Raw genomic sequence first — 12,842 nt, forward strand, 5'->3', positions numbered from 1 at the left:
CGTCACTTCACAAGGGCCAGCCTAGGCAGTGCAGAACACGAGAGATGCACCAGAAGAAATTTTCACTGAAGCAGGAAAAGAAACAGTAATGGCAGAAAACAGGGTGTGTTTTAAGGATGTTGCGAGATGTGGCCATGGTGATTCTTTGCGTTTCGTGCAAGCCTAACCTCACCTTAGGCTGTGTGCCATCATTACAGCTTTCCTCTGCCTACTCAATAGAAGGCTTTCCCAATTGTACTTTTGTCGCAAGACAGTTTCGTGTTTTAGCAGAAAGAGTGTGTGAATATAAAAATGTAAATGAGTGAATCATATGATTTCGATTGTAGCATGATTGCATGACTTACTGCCACTAAAATGCATTAAAAAAAATGTGCAAAAGAAACAAGAACGCATGATGAAATCATGACCATTTCAATTAAAACTAAGGTACCCCAGGCTGAAGTGTAGCTAGGTGCTCTAGCTCAGAAGATCATGCTTCAAACCATAATTAAGTGATGAGTGTAGTGTCTGGGACACAAACTTGCAGGGGCTGATTGAAATCAAGAGGCTGTAAGCAGTCAGCCTTGCATGCACTGTCACATGGAATAAATTCCAACAATTACATCTAAAAAAGCAGGATAGCAGCTTTGAAAGGTTTACACTCAATGGTAACAGACACTAGAAAAAAATGTCAGCCACAATTCTCCTGCCGGTTACTCTATGAAGAAAACAAATCCCTCGTTTTTTCGTTTTATGCAAAGGTGGGACCATGACTTTCACTCAGTATATGTGGCCATAAAGATGGTTGTCTAAGTTTCACCAGTTCAAACAAGCCTGCCTCCTGAACTCCAGGGGAAAAAATGACAGTAAGCGTCCACCACATTTGGAATGTACCTTGACTTGACGGATACTGACGCAAACCAGCGTCTTTTAGGAACATGGCCTGCCCGAAAGTAAACATTAGCCAGGGAAGAATGATATGTAAAAATGAAAAATAATAAAAGATAAAATAAAATAAGGAAGAATACAACAGTGAAAATCAGTGGCCCATAAATGAAGAAGTGCATCAAATTGTTAAACCTAGTAGAAAAAGTTGTGAGCTACAAAAAAACAGGAAACATCCATATTCAGCAGACAAGTCCACAGACTTGTTCTATGGACATGGACAAGCAGGCTTCGAAACAGCATGTAATAACATGGAAATGGGTTAGGTGTTGGCATATTGTTTGACATGTCATAAATAAAAAGAACGTTCTGAACAAAGGGCCATATGCAGCAATGAGGGGATTTTGAGGCATATGAAGTTGTCCCTACCACATTCAGGCTGCAGGGTGCATCGGTTGAAAGCAATAGCACAATGAAAAAAAAATTACATAATAGGAAGAAAATTTGCACACACAGTAGAGGGAATGATGATGGGTTTTGTTCTAGCAGTCAGGAATGAAGCTCTGCTCAAGGTACACCTATAAAATATAACGTGCCCCAAAAGCAGGCCATCCCTTAATTTTATTTGAAATTATGGTCGACTCACTATGCACATTTAGTGCATGCTGATTTCAAGAGTTAGGCTGAAGGACACAGCACATCAGAAGCATTTAAGATGCCACTAAAATTTTCCGGGAAGTCATCTCGTGAGACAACAATCTCCGTGAAGTCATCTTAAAACTTGACTTACGTGTGATGCAGCCACTAGGCCAGAACGGGCCAAGTCTAAGCTAGGTGAAACACAGACATCCAAGAAAAGGATAAAAGTATAAAAGCAACCGTAAAATATAATTGAAACTCCTTTTTCACATAACTGCACACAAGGCTTACTGCTCCTCAATCCTCAAATGTCAATGTGCCTTGTGTTAGTTTTAATGCTTTCTCACCAGAGTACACTTTGCGCACAAACTATTAATCACGGTGACTGCCTCTTATGTACACATCCAATTTGCATCAGAGTACAAAGGTGCCTCCAAGTAATGCGCAATGCCTCAAATTCAATTGAGGAGACCTCTTCTGGTGGTCACGCATTGAATATGACAGCCAGGGAAATCCTTGGTAAAGCCGAGAAAGTGTGTGCCAATGGTGCAACATACACTAAGAATGGTCTCAAAAGCCATAAACGTGATGTTAACGGCACGAAACTCTGTGATGGTCTGAAAGCTTTGTAAGATGCAGGCCCCTAGAGAGACAGAGAGATAGAGAGAAAAACAAACTAACGGGAACACGTATGGAAATGCAAAGCAAACTTAAGGCATCACAGCCACGGCACAAGAGTACAAGCAAGCGTGTGAAGGTATTACAAGCGAACCAAAGCGAAACACTGTTTTCCTCCCAGTGAGCACTGTTTTCTTGCCACTATCTTTGGCACCATCGCACGCACAAATGGGGGAAAAAGAGGGTGAATGATGAAAGAAAGAGAAGACGCTTTAAAGTGACACTCAATTATAAAGACCACGGAAAACAATGGCACAAATACTTCCAAAGATCGACATAACACAATGTGGGTAGTACATGCATGCTCTCTTTTCGCAAGCCTTTCGTGAAAATTCACAATACTAAATATAAACACAAATAATATGACAAAGGCAGCGACAGAAAAATATATGCTACAAGTACAAGAAAATAAAGGGCTGGGGGGTGGGGAGGAGAACATACAAGGGCATCTACTTAAAAAAAAAGTGATCAAAGCAACTGAAACAACAAAACCATGGTAAAGCAACATGAACAAACAAACAAAAGTGAAGCTAATAAAAACACCCGTATGGAAAGCAATGTCGTTCTGCCACTGCCACCTGACTGCACACATCTGGATCACGAATTTGCAACAGCACACGATGGCCTCGGCACACAGCGCTAGGCATGTCACAAGTGTGCTGCAGGTCATATAGTGTAGCCCGGGAGACGCAACGGTTGTCTTAACAATCGTACTGGGACACAACCGCTAGTTACGTACACAGTGACAGCAGTGTTCCTGTCCTTTGGTCATCACATGTGTCATGACAAAAGTTGATGAGGAAGTTAATTCCAATGCAAATTGTGCTGGGTGAAGGAAAAGTATCCTTAAAGGGAGGAGAAAACATTCTGCCACAAACATAAGGCAGCAGTTGCACTGAAAGCTGATAAGCAAAATGTGGTGCCCGGAAAGAAAAAAAAAATGAAAAAAATAAAAATGGCTCGTACTAATCATTCAGTCGTTGAACAGGCCAGAAATGAATAGAGACTTGCCAAAAGCAAATGAAACAAGCAAAGTGCAAGAAAAGACAGCATAATCGTGAGGGGCGCAATCTTGCCACAGGGAGGCTGGAGACAATTCGCAGGTGACAGAAAAAGTTCAACGGGGCCATTCATTCTGAACTGTAATGAAGTAGGAACGAAACTCCCCACATAAATGATCTTAAGGCCAGTGAGGTCATGGTGGCCAGGCTCAGTGAAGCTATTTTACATAGTTACGTACAAACGGAGAATGAAGCAAAAGATGTGACTAGATGTGGTGATGACCGTCATAGCATAAAATACTTAAAAACATGAAGCTGCTGGCACGATGAAGGGCCAGCCAGTTGCATGTAGAGAAAAAAAAATGTGAAAGAAAGATGATTTGAGTAAAAAAAAGATAAGATTTCTTTTGCCACACGAATATGCATTACCCGCTTATATACCTTGTGCTGTTGCCCTAACCCCTTCCTCTTCGAAAAAAATGGTTTGACATTGATGCAGAGGAGTGTAAAACATACAAGGCTAGTGTATATCAGTGAAATAGGAAAATTCCCAAAGCAGGTAGTGTGCAGAAGTGCTACATAACATGAATGCGGTGACCCTAAATACATTTGTTCAGTGATAATACTATGTAATGAAATTAGTTTTTGAGAATAACTGCAGGAAAACATGCATGTAGTTGAAGCCTCAAACTCTCTCAATGCCTCAAAGGGTATTGTGTTTACATGTCAAACAGTCATGCCAACACAATGCTTGGCAAGATTGACACTTTAGGCTAAATGGACATGTCACGAAAAGTAAAGTGGCCAGTTTTGTCATACTGAAAGTGTGTTGTCAAAAGCCCTGGGCTGAAACCACCACCTTCAAAAGTAAAACAGTTCCATGACAAACAGTACATCTAATGACCCCAAAAGCCAAAGATACTGCAATCGACATTTTGAGAGAGATGACTGCTTCGGTGCTCTTCCAAAAAATAGCACAAACTGTGCGGCCCGCGTGCAGCGACGTTGTGGCCACTTTTGATAGACAAGATCCACAGCATTTTGATCATGAAATTTCTTGCACTTATGAAGGGCAAGCTTCCTCAATACAAGCTCCTTTTCGTTGCCACCCCAATAGCGATGGTAATAGTCAGTGCAACTGCAGCCTCGTCTGCTGGCATAAGGAACTACAAAATGGGCATTCTCTTGACCACCCTAGAAACCATGTAAGGAGTTAAGCATTTCAGAAATGTTGTGTTGCGTGCTCTCAAAGCAGCCGAATGTGCCCAGTCACAAAAAGGTCCTCACATAGTTCCTGCTATGATAAAAGGGTACAATGCAGTAATTGAACTGTCTGTCACCGCAACGCGTGCTGTTACAAATCAACGACCAGAATGGCTAGGCAGCGAATTGCTAATGTTACTGCCGCTACAGCGTGAATGTCAGGCTGTATGATGGACTGCAACAGGACACATGTCTCCACGATACATGGCAGGCATTTGTGTCTTGTGTTCATTGGAGACTTGCTTAAACACATCCAGAACACACAGTGGACCAATAACCGCAGCAACGACGGCCCCCTTCGTCTAAATTGTGAGTGGAGCTCAGCGCACCTCTGTGCTGATGACAAAGCGAATGAGGTGTGAGCATCTGCAGCAGTGATTCGTAGCCAAAGTGACACTTTCAGGTGCTGGAATAAGCACTACAGACTTGCTCAGAAGGAGCACACAGCTGTTACAATGACATTCTGTAAGAAATCTCATACAGCTGCACTTTCGTCACAGCAGTTGGAACAACTAATGAGGCTTTCAACGGCAGCTGCCCTGCCCTACAGCATGACACACTTGTGGCAGCCCCTATTGGTCGTTTCAACGGTGACTCAGACTCTCCTCAGTGGCACGCAAGAACTGCCACAGACTTTATATTCACATGCTCTGCCAACACCTAACGGACGCGAGAACACAGTATCTCCGCAGTGTGTTCTTTAGCAGCGTTAAGTAAGTGTGCTACTATAAGGACCTTGCGGCAGCAGGCGTGTCACATCAGGACCAACACAAACACATGGTGCACTCTGTTGGGCCTTCTTTTTTCGCCAGTGCAATGGCCCCTGTCGTGTGGAGTGGCTGATGGGAGTGAAGCAGCCCTGGTGGTGCCCGAGAGAAGCCCGCCATCCCGCATGGCGAGCGAACAGGAACATTGGTGATGGCAGAAGGTGAGGGATGGTGCGATGCACCTGCCTGTGGGAGGAACCCCTTCCCCCCCTTGACCATCTGGCATGCCCGCCGTGTCGCAGAAAACCCCTGAGACCCTCTGAGCTCTCAGGTGGCCCAGTGCTAGCACGCAGTAGTCCGGCTTCCAAGCTGCGGAAAGCACATGCGTCCATTCACAATGCTCCCGTTGGACAGGTTGCTCACCTTACTCCCCTTGCTCCCGTCGGAGGGAGGGAGCTCGTCACCTGGCCGCTGCTGCTGCTCCTGCTTGTGCAGAGGAGAATTTTGTCCACCATGCGACGGTGGCACATACACTGACACGGGCGGGTCACCGGCAGCCAAGTCCAAGGCTAGATCGGCCGCGTCCATGTCGGGGTCGTCGTCGTCTTCTATCTCGTCAGAGAAACATCGCTGCAGGTGGTCTTCATCCATGTCGTTGAGTGACGACACGTCTGGCATGAAGCCACGAGGCCGCTGCTCCGAAGCAGTGGTTGGAGCATTGCAGAGTGGAGTCTCTGCCGTCAGGTTCTCCTCCTCTTCTTCCTCATCAAAGTCAGCAGCAGCAGCAGCGGCGCCAGCAGCATTCTTGTCTGTGGGCATTGAGGAGCGCCTCTCCTTGTTCTTGAGGTAGCAGGTGTGGTAGAAGGAGACCTCCTTGAAGTGAGGTCCCACGTCGTTCAAGAGCATCTCGATGACTTGCACAAAATTTGGTCTTGACCGTGGGATGCGCTCCCAGCACAGCTTCATGATCTGGTACCTGTGAGGCCACGAGAGTGTATCTTTCGCACATGTGTCTAATCACTGTACGTGAAAAAGTAAGTAGACTCCCGATAATTCAAACTTTGATAACGCATTTGTTTAACTACAGCAAATTTCAAGTTTTTTTATGGGCTTGCTATGTTTTCAGTGTATTTTAAGGCTGCCTAATCCAAGCTGTTCGAATGCATAAATTCGGTTAATTCGTACTTTTTGCTTGTTTGTGCCTGAAAATATCTGCTGCCCTTGTTGCTTCTAGCTCATTATTTGCGTTTTGATATCAGTAACAGTTGCAGATAAAACTGATTGCCTGCGTACAAAGTGGCCAAACTAGCCAAATCGTGCGCACCAGCAATAGCATGTTGACTGAGGAAGAAAAGGGAAAAGAAAAAATGAAAACGAGACAGTCGGTGTCTATTGTGTGCCGAACGCTTAAGTCACTGTCACTGCAGTACACCAGTGTCATGCGGAAAAGCATACTATGAGTGGGAAGAAGCTGCCAGTTGTGGCGGGACACAGCTCACTTTGTCCCTTAATTACACACGCATGCACACGCCATATAATAAGAAGTACCAGTATGATCACTCCCATCTAAAAACTTCACTGACAATCATCTCCAGAGCTGTCTATGATGCTGCTGCAGCACTAAGAAACAATGAACATTACTACACAAGTTGGTATGTTGCCCTGAGTCATATTTATGAGAACTTCTGACAGTTCGAACTAAATCCTGGGGTCCCCTCGAGTTTGAATTATCGAGAGCCGACTGTAAAAAAAATGAAGCGAGAGATTCTCGCAAAGCGTAGAACATGCATTTGGTGCCACCCACCAGCAGCAACATGCTCTTCACTGTTCTTTGCACATACACGTGTTAAAATACACAAGCATGGTGTGAATACTTTGTAATAAGTGTGTCACAAAACTTAGAAGGTATTGCAGGAACTTTCCCATCCATACAGATTGTGTGTCTGCTTTTTCAACCTTTTTTTCTTTCCCTAGCACCTCCATGCACTATGGTCTGTGGAAAATAGTGCAACATTCAAGGTAAATGGAAATGTATATTATTCAAAAAGTTGCTTTCTGAAACAGCTTTTGAAGCACTGTTACTGAGTCAAATATTAACAACCTAAAGATACAAACATAAGCCTAAAGAAAGAGTGCATGGGCTCATACTATGTACGCGCAAGGAATGAACTGAGCCTGGCGTTAGTGCCATTTGGATTTTGTCAGAAAAAACATTTAGAGTTTTGTTTCTGATTTCTTTTTTCAGAATACATTAAACACATCTCAAGGAATAAAGTACTTCCGTGCCTTCTTAACACGTAAAATTTTGTCCGACATTTCCATTCATTTTCACAGCTTTGCCATGATCCAAAAGAGTGTGATATCAGTTTTACTTGCGAATATCTACGCTTTCAGTGTAAAAGAGTAAAAAGAGCAAGAATATTTTGAAAAAGCATCTTGTAAGCATACACTGCAAACCGTGCTCGCTGTATTGTGAGAGAGCAGACACAAGCGAACGAAGTTTGAGCAAGGTATGCCAGATTATGCCTAGGTGATCTGTTTTAAGGTGTGTATGAGTCAACAAACAACAACGACAAAAAATAAACAAAGATGACGAAACAATGCCCACTTACAGTTTTTCAGGGCAGTTTTCTGGCTTCTCCATGATACCACCACTGATGACATACTTTAGAACCTGCTCATTTGACAAACCTTGGTAAGGCTGGGAGGCCAGTGTCGCCATCTCCCACAACACTACTCCGTATGACCTGCAAGCACCACAAAATACCAGTGATGTCAAAGATGACCTTAGAGGGCAAGACATCCGAAGCCTCTCAAGAATGAAATCATTGCTTAAAAAAAAAAATGTTTGCCATTTCTTTTGGATTGAGTATTTAACAAGATATACATATATATATGATCTGCAGAAGGAGAAAATGGATACAATGGCTAAAAGTAACATTCTACAGAAAAAGACATGCTTCTCACAAAAAGTGACAAATTCAAGATACCAAAGGAGATATGGCAGAAAGATAAGGGCTGAATAAGCTGAACGGGCACACCTGTCTTAAGACGCGCTGCTCCTATAATAATTATCCCAGGCAAAATTAATAATATGACTGTACTCATGGCATTCCGCACAAACAGTGTTAAGCTAAGTGCAGCAGCAAGTACTAGTAAGTCGAACCTCAATATATCGAACGGCACGGCGATCGCGAAATAGTTCGATATACAGTAATACCTCGTTAACTCGAACTCGCATATCTCGAAAAATCGGCTAAGTCGAAGTTTTCCGCGGTACCGAACAATTTCCCATAGGTGCAATGTATTTATTGCCCTTTATCTCGAAGCATTTCCGTGCCCACTTTCGGTTATCTCGAAATCTCGACTGAGAATGGAACCAAAACTTCGCCGCCGAACCGTTTCACAAAATACTAGCGGCAAAATGTCATACGTTTCACAAGGTTCGCGCGAGGCTGCCGCGTTTACGACGAAGTGAACACTGTTCCCGAAAGTAAAGTCGGAACCCAGCGGCATACCAACTTTGTCGAGCAACCCTGTGTCACGTCATGTGACGCTATAGACGTGCACATAAGCAGGCCCTGCAAAATAGCTCGGGTCGTACACGTTTTGTTTACCGTCAGATGCGATTTCGGCATTTTATTTACGCAAGGCACGTCGCGCGGATTTTTTCGTCGGCCATGCGATGTGGTGAGGATAACGCCACCAAAGCAAAGCAAGTCACTGATGCTGCAAAGAAAGGTAGCCCTAATCAAAGAAACGGATTCGAGGCTCGAAGTTTCCGGACGTCAGAACGGCGCTGAATGTGTGGCATCGTGCGAGAGGAGCCCCTTCCAGTCACATCGACAGATAAGGCCGATTCTCTGGACTTAGCGGTGGGCTAAACTGATCTAGCCTGCGACATCGGCTGGTTTGACCATTTTTTAAGCCAAACAATGTGGCGTCACGCACAGTGATCGCGGCAGCGTCGACGCAGCTACTCGAGGTGTGACGACATCCGCCGAAACAAGAAACATGCTTCGCTTGATGCGAAATAAATTTGAGTGCAGCGGCGCGGATGATCGGCACATGCGACGTGTTAAGCAACTCGAGAAAGCTTTGCTAGGTACAAGTGTTACTGAGAGGCAGACCAGCCTTAGTCGGTCTCTCTGCACTAAATAAAAAGGCAGTGTCGAAAAACACAGCTGGTTAATAGCGATGGTATGTCATTATTTTTCTTCAAAACCTTTACAAAGAGCCAGTTAGGCGCTCCTGTTAAGAAACTGGTCAGCAGAAATAACGTTTCTAGCTAGAACTGAACTTCTCAATGGAATTTGTCCAACTTTGCTTATCTCGAAAATCTGCTTATCTCGAAATTTTTTCTGGTTTTTACTACTTCGAGTTAACGAGGTATTACTGTATCCAGAATTCGATATAAAAAATCACGTAAAAAATGCGTCAAGAACTTGTGGAAAACAACCAACGAACCAATCGTGGTGCAGTAAATACTCACTTGAAGATTCAAACAAAGTATTTATTGTGTTGGCTTAAAATACTGAAAAAGAGTAGCCTGCTTTTTGTTGGCAATGGCGTGTTTGACGACTGCGTCCTCAACATAGTCCAGGTGATCCACAAGTGAAAGGCCGGTGCCTTCAATCGCGCTGCAGTGGCGGCGCGCAAGGGCCAAAGCGGCTACGACCTCAGCTGATGTCGGGAGCGGGGCACCATCAGCGCTTGCGGGATCCACCTCGGCAGCGTCTTCATTCGGCTGCTCAGCGGTAGCTTCGGCGACGATCTCTACATCCGTTAGCTCCGCCGTTGTACCAGTGCTGTCGTCACCTCCAACGAAGTCTTCGATGCACATGCTTTGCGGCTCCGCACCAACAAAGCTCTCCAGCTTGCTCCACGTTTCGGCGAGCTCGCTTTCTTCATCTGCGCATGCCAACCCAGCTTCCTCGGATTCTTCCACTGATGCTTCGTCAGTGCGTCCACCGAAGCCCGCATGCCGAAAGCAGTTGGCTATCGTCGACTGCTTGACGTTTTCCCACGACGCCTTGAGCATTTGGATGGCGCCCAAAAGATCGATCTTCAGATCTTGGCCCATCCGGAGTCTTACAAGCAAAATGTCGATCAGCCGACGCTTGTAGATAGACTTAAATGTGTGGATAATGCCCTGGTCCAACGGTTGGATCTTCGAAGTGGTGTTGGGCGGGCGGCAGAAATACCACTTTGATGTTGCTCAGCTGGGCATCGGTGTGGTGTGCCGTGCAGTTATCGACGATAAGGCATACCTTCCGTCCCTGACGCACCAGGTCCGAATCCCACGCCTTCAGCCACTTGAGGAAAATATCCCTCGTCATCCACGACTTCTTATTCCAGGCATAAGTCACCGGAATATTGGGGCAGTTCCGCATGCACCTCGGGGTTTTAAATTTGCCAATTACAAGTGGCCGCAGCTTCGTGCTCCCATCCATATTGGCAGCCAATAGGACCGTCACACGGGCCTTGCCTTGCTTGCCCCCGTGGCACTTGTCCCCGCAAGTGTCCAGTGTTTGCCGCGGAAGCATTTGCCAGAACAGGCCCGTCTCGTCAGCATTAAAGATTTGGCTCGGCTCATACTTGGCGAGAACTTTGGGCCACTCATGATCAAGCCACTTCTGAATTTCTTGATCATTGGCGTCCTCACTCTCTCCCGACACAGTCTTCCCGACAATATTGAAACGAGTCTTAAAACGTTGTAGCCAACCGCTACTCGCACTGAAATTCTCGACGCCGAGAATGAACGCAAAGTTCTTTGCCTTCTGTTGCAACATCGGCCCCGATACAGGAATATTTCGGGCCCTTGCGTCCATGAACCACTTGTGGAGAGACTTCTCAACATCTTCAAAAGCAGCTTTGCGTACACGCCGCGCGCCCGAGTGCTGACTCTTCTCGGCCTTGGCCTTTATGTCGGCTTTGTTTTTGAGCAGAGTACTCAATGTGCTCCTTGGTATGCCTAACCCGTCCGCGACGCTCGACTTCTCCTCACCATTCTCAACGCGCTGGATTGCTTCCAGTTTTGCTGCAAAAGTCAGGGTCGTCCGTTTCTTCGCGTCTGCAGCCATCGCTACACACACCACAACGCGCGGCAGGCCTAACCACGACCTCCTCTATAAACTTACGACCTGCTCACCGGCGCCATCCCTACGGTGGCGTGTGGAGCTAAAAATTGGCGTGTAGGGACCGGAGATACCGCCAGGTGCCGCCACAACTTTCCCCCATAGCAGACGACGCACGACCGTTGTGGTGCACTCGTGTGTGCGCGTTCCTCTCATTGTTTTTCTAGTCTCTAACGCGTGGATCGAGCAATCCACTGATTTAACCTCTCGAAGCGACATTCTGGCTGTGAGACGCACCGTGGTGGATGGCTCCGGGAAGTTCGTTACCGGATTTCAATCTCTGCGCGAGCGTTTTTGCATCCCCAACTAAGTGCAGGCAAACGAAAGCAAAATGCGACACATAACCCAGAGAACGTAAGCCTTATTTCCTCACTTTATTTTGTGCAGCGGCGCCTTAACTAACCGCTGTCTAGCAGCCGAAAAAATAATTCGTTCGTGGGCGAGACGGTGCGATCTTGTAACAAGTTGAAACCGAAGTTTCTACGACGCAAATGAAGACGACATACGGTACGAACGACGCATGTGATGACCCGTGTAAGTTTTCCTGACCTGCCCGTCGCCCTTCAAGTATATCGTTGTCATACTGTGCACGGATGACGACAGAAGGGCGCAGTTGTACTATCGTCTGGGTGCTTTGGTCTAGCGAACGTCTAACGATGGAAGCGTGCGACAAAACCGGCGGATTATCATAACGTTACAGCAATTTCTCGCACATACAAATATTATCAAACACAGTTTATTGCAGTTATGGCCTCTGTTCGAGCGTCGATGGCATTGCCGCGTCTCACACCGGCGATGCGACCACGCTTTTACTGCTGGAGCATTCACATACAAAGCGTTACGAGACAACAGCTCTTGCGTGCTCTATTTCCATCATAGGCATAACGATGTATAGAAACTCGAGTTTCATTTATAATCTAAAGCATGCTTTTTAAATGGCTAAGTCACTTTGCACTGTCCCTGTTATATTCCACGAACTTTTAGCATATACCCATATGGTATTTCCCACCAATAATGTACTATTCCTGATGCTGCCTGAGGCTTCAGGTGCCAATTGTTTCCTTCACATCATCATAGGCGTGCGCAGAGGGAGGGCAGGGAGCCCCCCCCCCCCCCCCCCCCAGTCACATAAGAAGAGGGAACGCAAAGTCTGCCCAATACATTGACTTAATAGGGAGGGGGTGCACCGCGATGAGCCTTCGCCCCCCCCCCCCCCTCCCCCCCGGGGAACCCTGCGCACACCAATGCACATCATGCGTGTGATGCATGATGTACCGACACACATCAAAAGCCTCTGTGGCATAAGATTGAAGAAGGAAATTTTATTTCACCTGATGCATTCACCCTTACAATAAAATGCTTAGCAGACAAGTCCCTTATGACCGCTATAATTTAAATGTGCATAAATTGCTTGCTCAGTGCTAAAAATTGGAATTTTCCTACAAGTTTAACGCTCAAAAACATTTGTAAGTGGCTGTATTCACACTTTACAATTGCAAGAAACAGATAAGTAAGCTTATGGTTCAAACGAATGTCTTATTCCAAGAATCAAT

General features: G+C 45.7%; 1 protein-coding gene across 2 annotated transcripts in view; it reads right to left on the reverse strand.

The window, feature by feature from the left end:
• Positions 1-704: 704 nt before the first annotated feature.
• LOC119387344 (insulin-like growth factor 1 receptor) overlaps positions 705-12,842 on the reverse strand; it is a 33,752-nt gene continuing 21,614 nt past the window's right edge. For both annotated transcript variants that reach the window (XM_049413485.1, XM_037654701.2), the window contains 2 exons: positions 7,765-7,899; positions 705-6,128 (listed from right to left, as the gene is read on the reverse strand). In XM_049413485.1, the coding sequence (XP_049269442.1) occupies positions 5,495-6,128; positions 7,765-7,899 (769 nt within the window). In that variant the 3' untranslated portion in view covers positions 705-5,494. The remainder of the gene's footprint in view (positions 6,129-7,764; positions 7,900-12,842) is intronic.

This window comes from Rhipicephalus sanguineus, chromosome 3 (assembly GCF_013339695.2).
Source record: "Rhipicephalus sanguineus isolate Rsan-2018 chromosome 3, BIME_Rsan_1.4, whole genome shotgun sequence".
NCBI classification, from domain to species: Eukaryota; Metazoa; Arthropoda; class Arachnida; order Ixodida; family Ixodidae; genus Rhipicephalus; species Rhipicephalus sanguineus.